Genomic DNA, 19,447 nt, shown 5'->3' on the forward strand with positions numbered 1-19,447 from the left:
CTGCTGGATCAAGCCAGTGGTCTCTCTAGTCCAGCATCCTGTTCTTACTGGGGCCAACCAGATGCCCATGGGAAGCCCGAAAGCAGGACCCAAGCTCAAGAACAACTCTCCCTTCCTGTGGTTTCCAGCAACTGGGACGCAGAAACATATTGCCTCCCCCAGTGCAGACAGAACGTTAGTAGCCATTTCAGGCGCACCGACTCTATGGGGGAAGAAAAGCATCCCCGTGTGTCCATATCCACTCACCTGTTCGGCTGGCTTCGAAAACTCCCGGGGGTACCTGCAGAGGAAGAGTAAAGAAAGAGGATCAGTAATGAGCCTGGTAAAGGTAATAAAGCAGTTGTGTCTGGACCAGTGTGGTGTAGTGGTTAAGAGCGGTGGTCTCGTAATCTGGTGAACCGGGTTCGCGTCTTCGCTCCTCCACATGCAGCTGCTGGGTGACCTTGGGCTAGTCACACTTCTTGAGGTCTCTCAGCCTCACTCACCTCACAGAGTGTTTGTTGTGGGAGAGGAAGGGAAAGGAGATTGTTAGCCGCTTTGAGACTCCTTAGGGTAGTGATAAAACGGGATATCAAATCCAAATCCAAACATGCTATGGTCGCCACCCTAGACTAGGCTGCCCCTTAATCTGACCCCAAATGTTCATTTGCATGGTCCCCAATCCATAACGTAGGAAGAAGCCACCTTCTGCTGAGTCAGAACAATGGTCCATCTACCCTCATGGACGATGGACCAATGTTCTGACTCGGCAGAAGGTAACTTCTTCCTATGTTATGAATTGGGGATCACGTGAATGAACATTTGGGGTACGTTCTACCCTATGTGTTGGACCTGTAAAAGTGTTGGGAAAAATGTTTAAAAGTACTTTTCAAAAACAAACAGACCAGAGTCCTTTTTGTTGGGGATAATTCAGATGGAAATTCACAGATGTCAAAAAAGGTGTTATTTATGTACGCCACTACTGTGGCCCGTGTTTTGTTAGCCCCCAAATGGAAAAGGAGCGAAGTCCCAGCTAAAGAAAAATGGCAACTTAAACTGATAGAACATATAGAATAAGAGAACAAGAAGAACATACGTTTAAAGAAGATTGGAAAATGTTTATTGAATATACGGGGGGAAATTGTGTATGTTTGAAAACGTGGGCAGCATTAAGATTAATTCAACAGTGTAAATAAGTTTTGGTGGATGTAATAATGGAATACTGAATGGTTTAGTTTATATAAAATATGGAGGGATTTATGCTATGCAAAATGAACCATGGAAAGAGAAGAGGGAAAGTCATTGATATTTTAAGGTTGTTTAAATGAATATTCTAAAATGTAAAACAGAAAATTTAATAAAAATTATTGGGGGGGAAAGAACATTGGTCCAACTGCCTCTCCACTGACTGGCAGTTGCTCTCCAGGGTTTCAGGCAGGATCTTTTCCCAGCCTGACCTGGAAATGCTGGGGATTTTATTTGGGATTGAACCCTGGGCCTTCTGCATGCAAGACAGATGCTCTAACACAAGGCTACAGCCCTCGTCTCAAAGAATGCAAAGCAGGTGCAGCTAGCCTAGGTGATGGACCCTAACTTAGAAGGCTGAGACAAATTCATTGGATGAGAAGGCTGTCAATAGGTACCAGTCATGATGGCCACATGGAACCTCTTGTTAGAATTCCTGCTCCGTGGTTGCAGTCATGGGATTGTTGTCTATCACATGACGGTGTATGTTTTGACTCCACAAAGTGGGAAGTGACGGAGACTGGATGTTTGTGTTACTGTGTTCTGTGAAGTGGGACTATTGTCCTTTGTCTTTTTCTCTTTGCAGTCTGATGCTAGAGAGAGAGGGAGCCATGTTGCAGTGCTCCATGTGTGTTTATATGCAAATAAAGTAGATTAGCCAAAATGCAGAGTTGCTGAGGTCTGTCACACGAACCGCGAAGACTCTGTGGATCCCTAAGGGTGCTGATGTCTGTTGGCATCGGTCACTGTGATGTTCGGGCTGAAGAAAGCTTTTGAAGCTCCCAAACTATTGACCAGGAGGGAGAGGGAATGCCAGTTGGGCATATGTCTCTGTCAGGGTCCTACTTGAGTGTAGGACAAGCTCCTGACACCTCTATGCTCAGAAGCAACAGCCACTGAATGCTTGCTGTGGGGAGCAATAGCAGCAGGAGAGGGCTGCTGCCTTGCTGTCCTGCTTGGGAGTTTCCTGGAGACATCTAGCTGGAAGGGGCTGCTGGAAGCAAGGAACAATCGCAACTGGTTTCAGCGGATGACTCACCTGGGGTCCAGTACTGTGGCCAAGGACCATCTGCTGTTGCCGTTTTTGTTCCAGTAATTCCCGCACAGTCTGGGGTGCTAAACTGTTGCGTGGAACTTTGCAACCTGAAAGCAGAGAGAGCAAATGGGGTTGTCAGGATTGAGAGGAGGATAGCTCTAGCCTGGGATCAGATCATTTCCTAAAAGCATGCAAGCATCCCACCTTCAGAGTGTCTATTTCAGGGGTAGGCAAACTAAAGCCCGGGGGCCGGATGCAGCCCAATCGCCTTCTCAATCCGGCCTGCGGACAGTCCGGGAATCAGTGTGTTTTTACATGAGTAGAATGTGTCCTTTTATTTAAAATGCATCTCTGGGTTATTTGTGGGACATAGGAATTTGTTCATCCCCCCCCCCCCAAAAAAAATATAGTCCAGCCCACCACATGGTCTGAGGCATGGGAAAAGGTTGCTGACCCCTGGTCTATTTCATCAGTGGAGAAGCTACAGCCTAGTTAGCCCCACCAGACCTGACCATTTGCCCCATGGGGCCATTTTTGCCAAGCCATACTGACGTACCCCACTAGGGCATGTTGAAATTTCAAAAAATGAAGGGTGCTAAAACATTGTAACATGACTTGGGAATTCAAAATATATTTTGGTTAAATTAATATAATTTAGTTTTGCTTGGTAGGTAAAAGGTGTGTAAAATTGCATAGAAATCATTAAAAATGATTTGCCAAGTTAGATTACATTCCCATTATTCTTATTGTTAAGGATTAGCTGACATTTTCAGAAAACAAAATTGAAATTCTTTGCTTTCCCGAAAGCCTCATGTGCTTCTTTGTCAGACGTAGACTTTCAAACTAAATGTTGTCCAGTCACAAAAAAGAATAACAGCTCTGAATTTCTGACACCCCAAAACTTATTTGTAAGTCCCGTTACTGAAGAAATTTGAAAAAAATTAAGTTTCAGCAACTAAAATGGCACTCCCTACTGTACCACTCTTGGTATAACATATGATATCAGTCAGGTGTAGGGGAGGTAAAGCTGCAAATTCCTACTGAAAGTGGGGTTTGAAGGCCCTGCCAATCACCTGAATGTTGGCTCTTTCAAAGCCCTGTGCATTTGCCAGGCAGAGGATGTCAGGTGATTGACAGGTAGGTGACCACACCTGTCAAAGTTGGCCTGACTGGGAATGAGGAAGCTAAGAATCTGATCTACTAATCCAATCCATTTTCCCATCCCTGGTCTACTTGACAACAGAGCCACAGAAAAGCTTCCCTGCTTGCAGAAAGCTAACCTGTCAAGAAAAGGATAATGCAACAACTTCCCTGCACAAAGTCTATAAGGAAAGTTAAATGGCATACGTACACCAGAATTGTTTATAGTCTGCACCTAGTAAAACTGCACCCAGCTAGCACAAACCTTGCACTGAGAAAAGCTGGTATCTGTACTTCTTGCAGAAAAGATGGTGAACATTTTCAGACCAGCACATCTTGAGTTATTTTGTCACTTTCTGCTTCCACTGCATATTGCAGGGCAAGGTAGCTCTACCCTGCAACTAACAGAAATCCTATTTTCGGCTTAGTGCTAATTACTGCATTTTCACATTGCAACTGCAGAATTCTCACACTGCTCTGATTCCACTATTTCAGCATGTCAGGGGCAGAGATGTGTGAATAATATGTCAATGCCTGTTTCTCTCCATTTCTCACTTTTCCAATCTAAAGTTCACTTTTCCACATTTCTACATCGGCCTGCATTTTTTTAAAAAAAAAGCTCATGAAAATTCATCAGCTTTTCAGTGTGAATTTTTCAGTGTGAATTTTTCCAACAAACAAAATTTCAGTATCTAATTTTGCCTACTACACACATTTCTTGCAAGCCAGTTTCCCTTAATATAATATATTTGCATATGTTATTTCACCAATTTATGCATTTTTACATGCACTTTACCGCAGTATATGCTTTTTGTACATACCGTATTTTTCCATGTATAAGACAATGTTCTTTGTTAAAAAAATAGTCAAAAATTAGGGGTTCGGGCTCTGGTGCAGGTGGCCTGGGCTTGGGTTCGGGTTCAGGCTTTGGCCAAATTTCTTAATTTTGGGCTCCAAAAAATAGGGCTCGTCTTATACATGGGGGCGTCTTATACACGGAAAAATATGCCTATTACTTGGCTGGAGAACAGCATTGCAAAATTCAGAGATTTTGAAAGACAGCAGTGCTTCAATTTGCATATTGCTTCAGAAAGTGTGAATTAGGCAGGTTCTCCTTTAAATGTGAATTGAATCAAATTTCTCCCCCTTCCCTAGTCAGAGGTTGGGAACCTGTGGCCCGCCAGATGGTATAAGACTACAACTCCCACAATCCTTTGCTCACAGGGGAAGCTATGACTTTTTGAAGTGGTAGCCTAGTGCTTTGAATACATGGTGGGAAAGTGGTCTTGAGACTGGTCTGGCTTCCTCATCCATTCTGTAGGAAATTGTAGCTCTGTGAGGGGAATAGGGTTTTTCCAGTACTCTTAATGAACTACAGCTCCCAGAATCCTTTGGGGGAAGTCATGATTTATTTGTAGGATTAGACAATGGTGGCTGTCCAATGTGCATTCATTTTGATTTGTTTGCGGGGAGGTTAGATGACATTGCATCAATGAAAGTGTTATCTCACACTTCCCAGGGTATTCCCCCATCACTTTCCCTTCTTTTTATATATATAAAAAACCCTGATCTTTTGGGGAAGCAGTTTTCTTGCACAATTCAACTACAATTGCACAAGCTGAAATTGCTAATACATGCTTGAATCCCATTCAAGAATAGCAACAGTCCAGAAGTGCCCTTGAAATATATGCTTTATTCATCAACGTAAAGAAGCAGAGTACGTCAAAGCAAAAGTAGACGTTCCTATGAAGCACATCCTTCAAAGACTGTCCATTTCAGCTTTCCAGAAATTTTTGAATGTGGTGTCTCTGTCTGTCTGTCTGTCACCTATACACATGGACATTGTCCTTACCAACCTGCCAGCTCCCCTATCTTACATGCATAGCTGCCTCATCAGTGGGGCACCATCTCCTCCAAACTCTGGTTTCTCATTCAAAAATGGAGAGAGGTTTCTAGCTACCAGGAGACCATGTCATACAGCCCATTGAAAAAATAGCAGCAAACCATTCTGGGCTGTTACCAGCAATCTAACAAAGGAACAGCGGATCTGCAGTGCCAGTAACAATATATTCCAGACCCAAGCCTTGACAGCAAATTAATCTTTCCTCCAGGCAACCTGTATATTCAACATTCACCCTCATTTCGCTAGCACAAAACTTGCAGCGCGGCTAGAATGCTGGGTCTTTTTTGAGCATTTGCTCTGACTTGTTTATGGGATGGACAACGAGTATTTATCCTGCATTCATCTTGATTTGTTTCTGGGGTCTTCACACGTCTTCCTGTTACTCATTACTTCACCTCACGCTTTTCAGTGCATGTTCTCTTCCCTTCCCAACGTGCAAAATATATGTTGTTGTTTTTTAAAAAACAGATTAATGCACTAGGACATTTGTAATTACAACTCCCCACCCAATGCACCAATGGACCACTTGATAATCGCTGAGGGTCTTAGTGGACCATTTCTGCCCATTGTAGCAATTTCAGAGTGCTGTGTGATTCTTAATTGGATTCCTATTGTTTCTTTTCTTTTGTATGTACTGTATTTTACTGCATTACAATCTGAATTCCGCTGAATTCAAAATACAACGCTGTAAAATGCAACATAGGGAACGGTGCAGCAATTAAAAACTATAGAGCGATAAGAAAGCAATAAAAAGGCAATTAAGGATCAATATAAGAAATAAAAGAAGCCATAAAAATACAGTTAAAAATCAAGGCGGATCTTTAATGGGGAAACGTGAATGAAGTCCGCAGACCCCATTTTGAGAAGCCCTGTGCTCGGGCGACAGAGCGATTTGATCCAATTTTTTATTACAGAGACCTAAAGTTCCAGTACATGCTCGGGTTCCTCCTGCAAAATAGTGACAGTCTCAGAAGGCCCCTCTTAAATTCCTGAGCGCTCCTGTGACATGATTCAGAGTTTGCCCTGCCTGCTACTGGGGCAAGGCTGCTGGCAGAAAATAACAGCTCTGTGGTGCTCATGAATCCTGCTTTGACCCAACCTCAGCCTTTCATCTCCGTCACTTGTGGTTTCCCTTCTCGACGCACAAGGGATATTTTCCAGAGCAGGTGATGCTCAAACGCAGATATTGTGGCCATCCCCCACCTCCCCAATCCCTTGTTAAAAGCCTTCTGAGAGCAATGTGAGGAGGAGGGGAACAGCAGGCAGCATGCCAGCTCAAAGGCATGTGCTGTGGTTGTTGTCCTGGCTGCCGGTGTAAAAAACGAGGCAACTTGCAGCGCCGTCGCTTCCGTTGACGGAAGGCATGACACTGTGAAGGAAATGATGTGAAAGAAAAACTCAGACGGCAAGGGCTGCTGGTCAGAGATCTATTCCTCCACTCGACTACATTTCCTTTCTGGATCCTGTGACATGAACCTGCAAGGTTCAGGGTGAGTCCCCTGGTGCAGATGCAAGTGTGTAAGTCAAAGGAGTGCTCTCTTCCTGTTGCTGGACTCCAGCCCCCACCAGCCTCAGCCAGCAATACCCATGGCCAAGGACGATGGGAATTGTAGTCTACAGGGTGGTGTAGTGGTTGGAGCATTAGACTAGAGATAACACTTAATGCTGGGCAGAGGAAACAGACTGCCAGAGGAGAACAGTGCAAGGCAGGCATTGGGAAATTTGAATCAGGGGCGCAGGCAGTGTTTCGGCACTTCAAATCCCTGTGGGTGGAAGAAGTTGCTGTTCTGATCTTTCCCGTGCTGCAGCGCCACCCTTGTAATGGTCAGAGCAGGTACTGCAGATCCAGGACTCCCTCCCTAATCTGAACAGTATGTCTTGCCCATGTCCAATTTGGATTCTCTCTGTTTCTCAGTTTTCCAACCTAAAGTTCATTTCTCCACATTTCCACATCAGTTCGTGTGATTCTTTTTTTTTAAGGGTTCAGGAAAATTCATCAGTATTTTAGTGCAAATTTCCTCTAATATGCACGTTTGTATGAAATTTTGCCTAAGAAGTATCCCCCCCCCAATATCCCCTAATTAATGCATTTTTTCTATGTACAAATACATGCATTTTTAAAATACAAACTTTACTTTAGTATATGCATTCATGTACACATGACTTGGCTGGGGAACCACATTGTTGGTGCAAGGAAAAAAATATAGGTATAAAAGGAGAAATCCTGGATGCCAAGATCCAAGGCTGGGGCAAGTACTCTGCAAGGAGAGAACCCCAGTAGAGATTTAAACATAATAAAAAATGCAATAAAGTAAACCATGGAAATATGGGCTTAGGCCTTTAAAATATGTCCTTGCGAGTTCCAAAACTTCCCTCTAACTCCACACATCTGGTAAGTTTAAAATGGTTTACTTACAAACTCTCCAAAGGCCGTATTCATGTGCTGTTCCATACCATACATTCAGAAAAGTTGCACAGGCAGTAAAACGTAGTTTAGTTCCAAAATGGCAAAAGTTTGTAGATTATTGGTATGGAACACAAGAATGACTTGTGAAAGCCATTCACCTAAGCTGGAGCAACCAGCTTAGCCTCTTCACACACCGAGATCACCAGGCAGACCAAGAGGAGGTACAATAGTCTTGATTACCTATATCCTCCCAAGGTAAGGGAAGTGAACACAGCTAAGGACAGCTGGCAAGACAGCTTACTCTATGGTATTAACCCCTTTATGCATTAAATAGACTTAAGCATGTTGGTTAAATGAGGCATGTTATCCCCCATACATTGCTAAATTTGGGGAAGTTTGAATTTAGAAAGGATGTCTGGGTTTCAATACTCTTATTGTTTTGGAAAGTGGAAATTTGAGAAGTTCACCTTTAAATGTTTACCGAATTGAGTTTTCTCTGCAACACTACTTTCCAGCTTGACTCGAGGGTGACAACAATTAGTCCATCCTTGGACATACCTTTTGCCTTTCCTAGAGCTCCACTTCAAGTCTCTCTTGGAACATAGCCAAGGCTTGCTAGCAAGCTTTGCTGGTTTAGATAAATAGTAGAAGCAGAGCACTAGATTTGGGACAGGGAGGTTTGTGATGGAAATCCCTCTTTTGCTATGGCATCTCAAGTTGCCATCATTCTGGGGAGGCAGTAAAATGGGGCCCCTCCTGCACACAATCCCATCCTACACATACAATCTCTTGCGCCATGAAAGAAAAATTAACATCTCCCAGATTCCTGAAAATGATATCTTGGCTTAGAGCTTGAAATTAATGTTTGTTGTTAATTCAGAACTTCCACCTTCAACAGTTCTGAAAACCGTATCTTGGCCCAGACCGGGGATTCCTGCCATGTCCCCAAATACCCCTTCCCTTTCAGCTATCCTACCTGCTCACAGGAAACATCCAGGCTAGAGAAGAGTCCTACTAGGCTTTTCTTGGTCTTTATAGAAGTATTATCTTGCCAATGTTTTGAATTTTAAAAAATTCTGGTGGACCAATATGGCAGCAAATATTCCATAAACCAGGAGTGGGAAATCTCCAGCCTGGGGAACAAATGTGGCCCTCAAAGCCCTATTATCTGGCCCTTGGAATTTCCCCCAGGCCACACCCCCTTCTCCAGCCACACTTTTTACTTGCCTGGATTTGAGCCATTGAATGAATTTTGCCAGGCTGGAATGTGTCCCTGAAGTCTGATCATGCCTCTTGCTTCCTGGATGGAGGACAGAGAGAGTTGTGCACCTAATGCACAAAGGTACCATTTGCTTTAATTGCTCTGCCCAGTTTTGCCCCTGGCTCTGCTCACCTCTGTAATGTGGCCCCTGGAAGGTTGCCCAGAAGAGAATGTGGCCCTTGGGCTGGAAAAGAATCCCCACCTCTGACATTGTTCAAAAGAGGAGATCCATCCACCTACAGTCTAATGTGATCTAACTGCTTTGCCACCTTCTCCTTTGGCTGCCTGCCTCATTCAAGCGGTAAATAAATCAGCGGAAAGGAATTGAAAGTGGTATACACAGAGATGTGAGAGCCAGATTAAATGCCCTCCAATAATTCGCCATTGTAAATCATGACCGGGGGAGGGAGAGTAACCTCTCTATCTTTATACTGGAACTGGGAGCCATCAGAGGACACTAGAGGGACAGTGTTGGTGGACTACAGCTCCCATCATCCCTGACTATTGGGTGAGCTAGCTAGGGATGATGGGAGTTGTAGTCCATCCCAGCAACATCTGGGGAACCAAGGTTGACTAGCTCGACATATCTGTGCCCAAACACAAACCACCAGTTTGGGCCTTCCAGTCCAGACTAGGAGCTTAGCATGGTTGTAGAAGGCTTTAACCCCCTGCCCTCAGCTATGGTCTTGATCCCTTTCAGGCTCCCTGCTGTGGCTGCAGAATGCATAGGAAAGAGAAAAACACACACATCTCTCTCACTTACTTCAATGGAATTCCCTACTTTCCCCTTGTCTCCACCCACTGTTGTGCAGATGGAGAATGTAGAGCTCCTGATTTGGATTGGGGCCATAGCAGAGCACAGGTATGTAGCTAATGTATGACCCAGTTTGACCCCAATTAGCAGACTGTTAATCCAGAGTAGATGCTAGGAAGCGTTCCCAACAGTGCAGCTGTCAAAATTATATCATTAAAGAATCTTAATATTAGTGCCTGGCATGCTCTGGTCCATGGGGTCACGAAGAGTCGGACACGACTAAACGACTAAACAACAACAAACAATATTATTGATTAGACCATTCGAGTGGCCCTCATCCTACTCTAGGTGCCCCCACCCCAGAAGTAGTTAAGAAGGTCCTTCCTTGGTAACTTCTTCTGCAAAAGCAGCCTCTAGAGGAGGCCGATCACTGCTATCATTGGCTAATCACTGTTGATGGAGACCTATCCCTCTTGAGATTGCTCAATTCTTTTCGAAAACCATCTCAGCTAGTAACCATCAAGCGGCAGTGCCAAAGCTATGGAATAATCTCCCTGGAGACCTTCGCTTGCTTCTATTTTCGTGCCAACTTAAAACACGGAAGGTCACCTCCTGACTGCCTGAATTTTGCGGGAGGGATTGACGTGCATGCTGGAAATGTAGGTCTGCATAATTCAAGTGGGTTTAAGCACTCTGTCACCTTGGCGGAACAAATCCACTTTTAAAAAAGAGAGAAAGCGAGAGAGAGGACTTTTTTGCAGTTAGGAAAGTGATGGGGAAAGTGTATTGCAATGTGTGGGGACAATGACCGACGGGAATTCGTTTAACCATCACAAAAGCAAATAAGGACGAAGGCTCATTGCTTTATCACCTCCCCACCAATGAATCAGAACCCATACCCAATAAAGACCAGATGTAAGCTACCCAGTGCACAAGCTTTGCACAAGCAAATGGATATGAATGCTGATTCAATACATCACCTGGAGGAGCCCTTATTTGAAAGAGATTTTAATATCCGTTAGCTGAATGAACTTTATGTTGTTTGCAAACTGCTAGCAAAAGCAGCTGTTGCAGACACAGTGCTTGCCTTGCCTTGTATCATCAAGGCTACCCATGCAGGAAATGCCAGTCTCTCTCTAGTCTTAAATTGTTGAACAAGAGGTCAATATAATAGATATAGCATCTTTTATTACGGTGGGAAACCTGTGCCGCTCTGCATGCTGGTATGTCTTATAGCGGTGGATGAATCTGTTGATTTTGGTTTTCTCAGTTTCTCCTTTTTCCAATCTCACGTTCAGTTCTACAGCAATTTGTGATTTATTGGGAAAATTCATAAGCATTTTAGCGCAAATTTCCCCCTAATAAGTACATATTTCTATGCAGTTTTTGACTAATATACAGAGTCTTGCAAGCAGTCTCCTCTATTATAATGCATATTTCTATATTGTTTTCACTAATATATACATTTTTATGTACACTTCCCCCAATATATGTACATTTGTAAGCATTGGTTGGTTGGAGAACTCCATCGCAAAATTCAGAGAAATGCGAATTTCAGAAGATAGCTGTGTTTCAGTTCTTGAACCAATACTGTACACCAAGTGTGAATTAGGGAGATTCTCATTAGACAGAGTATCATTAATTAGTTGATTTTTGCTTCTGTATTAATGAGAATCTACCTATCTCCCCTTTGTCTAGCACTGTAATGGTTAGTGTGTTAGATTTGGACATGGGGACGAGGGTTAAAAGCCTTACTCAGCCAGCAAACTCCCTGGATGACCTTACTTCAGTCACTATGTCACAGCCTAGTGGAGCAAGGGTGGGGGGAAGAACTATTTTTTCCAGTCTTAGCTCCTTGGAGTAAAGGTGGCATAAATATTTAAATGTGCTGTAAATCCAGGTGTATATCCAGCTTTCAGCCTCAGCCAGCATAGCCAGGGATGATGGAAACTAGGTAACAATTGTGAATTTTGACGGTTGTTTTGTGGGGGAGGAAATCTCTGCAGGAAGAAAACCAGCCCATCAAGGACAATGGGTTCTACCCAGTTTTCTTCCCTTCCACATTCCTTTTCTAACCTACAGGGCATCTGTGAAACAACAGATTCCCTTGGATAGCTCAGTTGGTAAGAGCATGAGACTGTTAATCTCAGGTTTGTGGGTTCGAGCCCCACGTTGAGCAAAAGATTCTTGAATTGCAGGGGGTTGGAATAGATGACCCTCGTGGTCCCTTCGAACTCTACAATTCTTTGAACGATGGTGTTGCAATCGGCACAGAGGGACCACCTGCGGTTTGAGAGAAGAACTTCCACCCACTTGGTGCGGGCAGAGGAGTCAAAACCCCAGAGACCCAGACTTAACCCTGAGAGCGCAAGGGGCTTTCATGGGGAAGCCGGAGGACATGGGGATTCCGAGTCTCTGGTTAACCAGCAGACCGGCAGACATCTGGGCCTGGCTCTGAGCCCAGTGCTTTCTTCTTTTTTTTCTGGCCAAGGGACTACCTTCGCCCCCCTGCCCCCGGTGGCAGGAAAGAGACAAAGTGTTCTGCTGTGTGTGGCCATGTGTGATCAGCCCCCGCACTCAGCAAAGTAAAGAGGCCGCATGCAGAATGGAATCCCCAGTGACGCGTCACTGGGAAACCCCAGATTGTTTCCTGTCTTCTTGGAAGCGGCCAGATGGCTCGATCTCTTGAGATGGTGTGTGTGTGAGAGAGAGAGGGGGGGGAGACATCTGGGGGAAGCCACCCACCTCAAGGGGCTGACTCTGCCCAGTAGCCTTCTGAAACAAGAGGAGCAGGAACCCAGGCATCCTGGCTCTTTTGTCCCCCCCCCAATCAATGGAACATCAACGGCCCACGCTTGCATCCTTTGCTGATACAGCTCTCTTCCTGTGCCTGCCGACAGCTGTGCTGCGAATACACAAGCGGTCCAGGGGTTGGGGAAATCTGTGGGTCTTTAGATGTTGCCGGACTCCATCAACCCACCACTGACGGCCATCCTGGCTGGGCCGAGGGGATCCCAAGACTAACAACATCCAGGTTCCTTATTGCAGCATCACTCCTTGCGTGTGTTAGTTGCCAAGTTGCCCAAAAAGCAGGACACTCAAACACAACAGCCCAATCTGTTCTTACGCCTTTGGCAACACTTTGCGGGACGGCAGGTGGCAGAGCCTGAAGCTTTTCACAACACAGTAGCTCCTGAATACCTGCACACATCAAGCTGCTGGTTAAAGGTACAGCAGCAGCTTTTTCAACTTGCGATTGGAGCAGGAGGGAGGTAGAGGGCCCTTAATGAAATAAATATACTAGGTTCACACCCAGGGTTGTATCCAATACTCAGAGGAGATCCACTGAAATTAATGGGAATGATGATATTTGGTTCATTAACTTAACTGGGTGTAATCGGAGTAGAAATCAGCTTGTGGCAAACCCCAGACACATACTGATTGTAGCCAAAATGTACCCCCCCAATAATCTTTTTAAAAAGTATAGTGAGGGGGCACCAGGAAAGGCCAACCTCCCCCCAACTACAGTGCTACCTTGGTTCTCGATCTTAATCTGATCTGGGAGTCCGTTTGACTCCCGAAACTGTTCAAAAACCAAGGTGCGGCTTCTGATTGGCTGCAGGAGTTTCCTGCACTCAAGCGGAAGCAGCATTGAAAAACGTTTGCAAACCGGAACACTTACTTCCGGGTTTGCGGTGTTCGGGAGCCGATTTGTTTGGGAGCCAAGCCATTCGAGTACCAAGGTACCACAGTACTTCTAATTTTAGCTCTGAAAGCCATGAGTCAGAATGATGCAACTCATGTTGCATAATGTGGCTTGCGCAAAGAGGCTCCTTCTCTTATGTCAGACTGGGCTCCCCATGGGGCTGGTGCCACTTGAAATTGTGTACGGCAGGTAAACACACCTGTCTGGCAAATGCAGTTGAGTTCTGATCTGCTAGTTTTAGGAGCCCAAGCACAAATGCCCTCCCGCAGTAGGCCTGTTTGTTTATTTATGAAACAGTACCCTGGCATGGAGGGACACGGGTGGCACTGTGGGTTAAACCACAGAGCCTAGGACTTGCTGATAAGAAGGTTGGCGGTTCGAATCCCCGTGACGGGGTGAGCTCCCGTTGCTCGGTCCCAGCTCCTGCCAACCTAGCAGTTCGAAAGTACGTCAAAGTGCAAGTAGATAATTGGTACCGCTCTGGCAGGGAGGTAAATGGTGTTTCTGTGCACTGCTCTGGTTTGCCAGAAGCGGCTTAGTCATGCTGGCCACATGACCCGGAAGCTGTACACTGGCCCCCTCGGCCAATAAAGCGAGATGAGCGCTGCAACTCCAGAGCCGGCCACGACTGGACCTAATGGTCAGGGGGCCCTTTACCTTTACCCTGGCATGGTGACATGTGAGAGCGTAGATCAGTCTCCTGATCTAACTATAAATGTGTCATTTTAGAGCAGCGATTTCCCAAAGTCAACCTGCTCCTTTGGGAACAAAGGACACTGGGTCACCTCCACACTGTATACAGTGGTACCTCGGGTTACATACGCTTCAGGTTACATACGCTTCAGGTTACAGACTCTGCTAACCCAGAAATAGTGCTTCAGGTTAAGAACTTTGCTTCAGGATGAGAACAGAAATCGTGTTCCGGCAGCGTGGTGGCAGCAGGAGGCCCCATTAGCTAAAGTGGTGCTTCAGGTTAAGAACAGTTTCAGGTTAAGAACGGACCTCCGGAACGAATTAAGTACTTAACCCGAGGTACCACTGTATTTGAAGTACACAACTCCCTCCTCCAAAGAATCATGGGAATTGTATTTTCTGAAGGGTGCAGGGGATTTTAGCTCTCTGGGGAGTAAACAACAGATCCAATGATTCTTTTTTTGGGGGGGGGGGGGCTGGAGTCATGTGCTTTGAATGTATGGTGTGGATGTGACCCATAACAGACACGGCTGCAAAGGAGGGGGACATTAGAGTGTCAGCATGTCAGTGAATCACCACTGCATGTCCCTTCATGCAGTGAGGAACCAGATCGACAGGACCAGGCAATCGCTGTTTAGAGACCACCAGAGTGTGTGACACCCTAGCTGAGTCACATGAAAACGTGACGGGTGGAAAGTAGACGGCACCTCTGAAGAACGCCATCGCTTTTGTTTCCTAGCTCTTGTTACTTCGAACAGCGACTTCACCCTCCAGCAGAGTAGGCCTGCGACCTCAAATGCTCTTACCGGGGACTGGAACCTCTGAATAAGCATTTCTTAGGGTGGCTGAGTCAGTTTCCCACGTCCCTTTATTTCCATGCCAAGGGGGGAATATGATACCCCCCCTTGCATCTCTAATTGCAAAATGTAGCCATACCCTTAGCATGCCAAGAGGGCAACTCCAGCACAGCATGGACATAAATACTGCACTGAGCTCAAGGCAGTATAGGTCTAATCGAAAAGCCCACAATGATCTTCTCTTGGAGAGAGAGTCCACTTCTAATTGTGAAATGTTACAGTATACCAAATCCATCTTTTAAGAAGGCTTGCCAGTGAGGATTGCTAATCTTTCCTTTCTGGCAGGGGTTCTGTGCTGGCACTCTCTTTCTCCCCCCCCTCTCTAAATGTTTATTTATGGATTTCTGAGTGCAAGTATTGCAGGTAAGTAATAGTGCTGATACAAATATTTAGGTGCATCCAGTAGTCCTAACACGTCAGGAGCAAAAATAATAAGCTTGAAATAGCCACGCTCAGGACCACACATAGGGAAGGCAAAAATGTTTACGGCTGTATTTTTAGTAGAAAAACAAGGTCTACCCCAGAGCTGGGGAAAAGCTTATGCCATATTTAGCTTCTGTTTATTTGCATTGACATAATCCCATGGACAGATGCCAGATTGCCAGATTACCATTGGTTTAGCTCTTCCTTTAGCAAGTTTTTACGGTGAAAGTCGGCTTCTGTGCTCTTTAACACCGGCAAAAGCAGGCAGCAATTCAACTAATGAAACTTTTTAGCCCATCCTAAGGAAAAGTGTCACCTGTTGAATTGCCTGCCTTGCAGCTGTTAATAAGAAGCCTTGTCTGGAAAAAAGCTGAAGCAATTATTTTACATCTAAAGGGGACTGTTTACACCCCAGAACAGTCAACAAACCGATTACACCCTCCCCCAAAACCCCAAGGCTTCTTTAGGAATCTGCCACTTACCTTTCTGTAGTCTCAGACCCATCTCCAGCCCTTGTGGGGCACCAGACCCTTTCCCTTCCTCCGCCACCTTCCTCTGCTGCTTCTGACACAAGGCAGCCGTCTCACAAAGGAACTTTTGAGCTCATGAAGAGGAAGCAAAGCTTCAGTTTATACTAGCGAGAGGAAGTGGTTGCACAGCCCCTTTCAAGAGAACCACGCCTCCTTCCCACCTGTCTAGAAATAACACACTTTTTAAAAGGGGTTGCATGTAGTGTGGCCACAGAGCCAGAAATATTGTGGAGGGGAGGCTGAAGGCAAAAAAATCTTTAAGAAAGAATGCTGTGTTTTGCAAGGGAGGTTCTGAATCTTCACTTTGTTTTTATTCATTCTGGTTTCATATAATTTTATTTAGAATATATATATATATATATATATATATATATATATATATATATGCTTTCGTAGATTTTCACGGGTACAGGAATGCAGGTTTTGGTGTCCTCGGGTGTCTTCCCGTGTAAAAGTTGGGGTGTCTAGGCGACGTTTCGACGAGGTCTCACTCGTCATCTTCAGGCTGGTGCTTTCGGCTTCTTGTTACTGGAACAGAGCAGGATCTCAGTGTTTGAGTTCCTATAAATACTGTTGAGGAGGTGTGGTGTATAGCCTCCAATGTTCTGGGCAGAGAGGACGCCATCACCAATCAACCACACCAGACCCAAACAGAACGCCATCACCAATCAACCACACCAGACCCAAACCCAGACCCTCTCCACAGATAAATTACAGACACCATCCAGTAGCCAAACCATGGTGGCACCTCCGGATGCTGCACCCCCCTGCAATCCCTACACAGATCTGGCTGGCATAGGCCACAAAACCACAGCTCGCCCCTATACACGAAGCCAAGCCAGAGCACAACTAAGTGCAGTACAGCCATCTTCTCAGAAAAACTCTTCACAAAGTTCAAGAGGTCAAGACACAAAGGCTTCAGCAACTAATCCACACCTAATAACCCACCTAAGTGGTACTCAGGATATCACTCAAGAAATCACTCAAGATATCCCTCAAGCAATTAAGGAACAAAAGAAGAAAAGGCACACTAGCCTGGGAACTTCCTCTCTGCCCAGAACATTGGAGGCTATACACCACACCTCCTCAACAGTATTTATAGGAACTCAAACACTGAGATCCTGCTCTGTTCCAGTAACAAGAAGCCGAAAGCACCAGCCTGAAGATGACGAGTGAGACCTCGTCGAAACGTCGCCTAGACACCCCAACTTTTACACGGGAAGACACCCGAGGACACCAAAACCTGCATATATATATATATATATATATATATATATGCACAATAGTTCATTTTAATATTTGTTAAGTGGAACAATGCTTCCTTTACGATACGATACGATACGATTACAATACAATACAATACAATACAATACAATACAATACAATACAATAATCTTTACTGTCATTGTCTCCCATACAGAACAAAGAAATTGAAAAAAATCTACATCAGACGTTCAAAAACCAACAAGCCTGTTATCCCAGCTATCCCAGCCTAGTTAGCCCCCCTAAAAACTCTGATACACCATAATTAAATACAATATACTCCCATAGAGACTACCTTATACTGCGTTTAAAACCAAAATTGCATTTGGATAGAAACTGTTTCTCAGGCGGCTAGTCCTAGTCTTTATAACCCTGTACCTTCTTCCAGAAGGCAGAAGGTGAAAGAGATAATTTCTGGGGTGTGCACTATCCTACACTGTCTCTGCAGCTTTCTTATGACACCTAGAAGCATAGATTTAATCCAAGGCTGGTCCAGCACATTTGCCACTGGAGGGAAAATTATGCCACTGCCTCCAACATTGATGGTTCCCCCGCCACTGCTGCCCTCCCTCCCACTTACCTGCCACCTTCTGAGAAAAAAAGGAGGCCGAAAAAGAGGTCTGGAGGCAGTGGCAAAGTCACTGTTATCATCATTGGAGGAGGAGGCAGGGGTGGCAGCAGAGAAGTTGGCAGCAAAACAGGAGGAGGAAAATGCAGGAGATGGCAAGTGGCATGCTCCTTGCAGGCCCAATCTGTTGCCCCTCCCAGCTGTCCCGAATTTGCCACCCAAGGCAATAGCCTCACCAAGCCTCCTGGGCAAGTCATCTCCGCTATCATCATCATCATCATCATTATTATTACAGTGGTACCTCAGGTTACATACACTTCAGGTTACATACGCTTCAAGTTACAGACTCCGCTAACCCAGAAATAGTGCTTCAGGTTAAGAACTTTGCTTCAGGATGAGAACAGAAATCGGTCTCCGGTGGCACAGCGGCAGCAGGAGGCCCCATTAGCTAAAGTGGTGCTTCAGGTTAAGAACAGTTTCAGGTTAAGTACGGACCTCCAGAACGAATTAAGTACTTAACCTGAGGTAAGGTAAAGGTACCCCTGCCCGTACGGGCCAGTCTTGACAGACTCTAGGGTTGTGCGCTCATCTCACTCTATAGGCTGGGAGCCAGCGTTGTCCGCAGACACTTCCGGGTCACGTGGCCAGCGTGACGAAGCTACTCTGGCGAGCCAGCACAGCACATGGAAACGCCGTTTACCTTCCCGCTAGTAAGCGGTCCCTATTTATCTACTTGCACCCAGGGGTGCTTTCGAACTGCTAGGTTGGCAGGCGCTGGGACCGAGCAACGGGAGCACACCCCGCCGCGGGGATTCGAACTGCTGACCATGCGATCGGCAAGTCCTAGGCGCTGAGGTTTTACCCACAGCGCCACCCACTGTATTAAAAAAAGGGGGGTACCACTGTATTAAAAAGGGGGAATGCTGTGATTTGCCCAGAGAGTCTCCTCTGCCGATCTTAACACTTGAGGAGGTCTGTGGAGAAGGAGGCAGTCTTTCAGGTATCTGGGGTCAAAGATGTTTACAGCTTAAAGACCAATTGGAGCACCTTGAACCAGGCCCAGTTTGGAGGTTATCTACCAGAGGATGGAGTAGCCAAGTCATCTCTGTCCAAATCAATACATGACTGCCAGAACCTAAAAACAAGTAGCTTAATATGTTTGCGGTTTAGTTATGGCTGACATTCCATGCACACTTAAAATGGAAGTCAGCCCCACGGGAAAGCAACAAGATGCATTTCCAAGTATGCAAGGATAGTGTGGCATTGCACTGTTACTGTACTAAATTTTATTGTAAGCAAGTCTATTCCCAGCCTTTCCTTTCCATATAGCTCATTCTAATAGGCCGCAGAACAGTTCCATCCCTCAGAACATTCAAGATTGCCCCTTGTACAATTCCTTCTTCCAAACAGATTCTGACAGTTTATCCATAGCTGCCAGTTCAATACATTTAAAGAACCAGTCCTGCCCATCCATTTTCCAGCCCAAATGATTTCTGCAGCTGTTCTTAAGATAGAAACTGAAAGTATTTGTCTTTTATCAACAGGATCAGCAATATTGTGGGCCCTATTACAAAAGCCAATTATATCTGGAACACATTGCAGGGGTTTTCTCCGATAATTTGTTAAGGACGGACGTTTTCACTGCACGTGCGCATTGCTGTGTATAGTCTGCCTGGCATTTC

At 45.3% G+C, this 19,447-nt stretch overlaps 1 protein-coding gene and 1 non-coding gene across 2 annotated transcripts in view; one reads left to right on the top strand and one right to left on the bottom strand.

The window, feature by feature from the left end:
- NFKBID (NFKB inhibitor delta) overlaps positions 1-18,022 on the bottom strand; it is a 30,890-nt gene extending 12,868 nt beyond the window's left edge. Inside the window, exons 1-5 of the mRNA XM_028741617.2 lie at positions 18,002-18,022; positions 17,778-17,787; positions 15,887-16,006; positions 2,264-2,367; positions 247-280 (exon numbers count right to left, since the gene is read on the bottom strand). Of these exons, the coding sequence (XP_028597450.2) occupies positions 247-280; positions 2,264-2,367; positions 15,887-16,006; positions 17,778-17,787; positions 18,002-18,022 (289 nt within the window). The remainder of the gene's footprint in view (positions 1-246; positions 281-2,263; positions 2,368-15,886; positions 16,007-17,777; positions 17,788-18,001) is intronic.
- Positions 11,831-11,904, top strand: TRNAN-GUU (transfer RNA asparagine (anticodon GUU)). Its single transcript has one exon. It is a non-coding gene; the product is annotated as a tRNA-Asn (tRNA).
- Positions 18,023-19,447: the final 1,425 nt, after the last annotated feature.

Source organism: Podarcis muralis, chromosome 7 (assembly GCF_964188315.1).
Source record: "Podarcis muralis chromosome 7, rPodMur119.hap1.1, whole genome shotgun sequence".
Taxonomy (NCBI): domain Eukaryota; kingdom Metazoa; phylum Chordata; class Lepidosauria; order Squamata; family Lacertidae; genus Podarcis; species Podarcis muralis.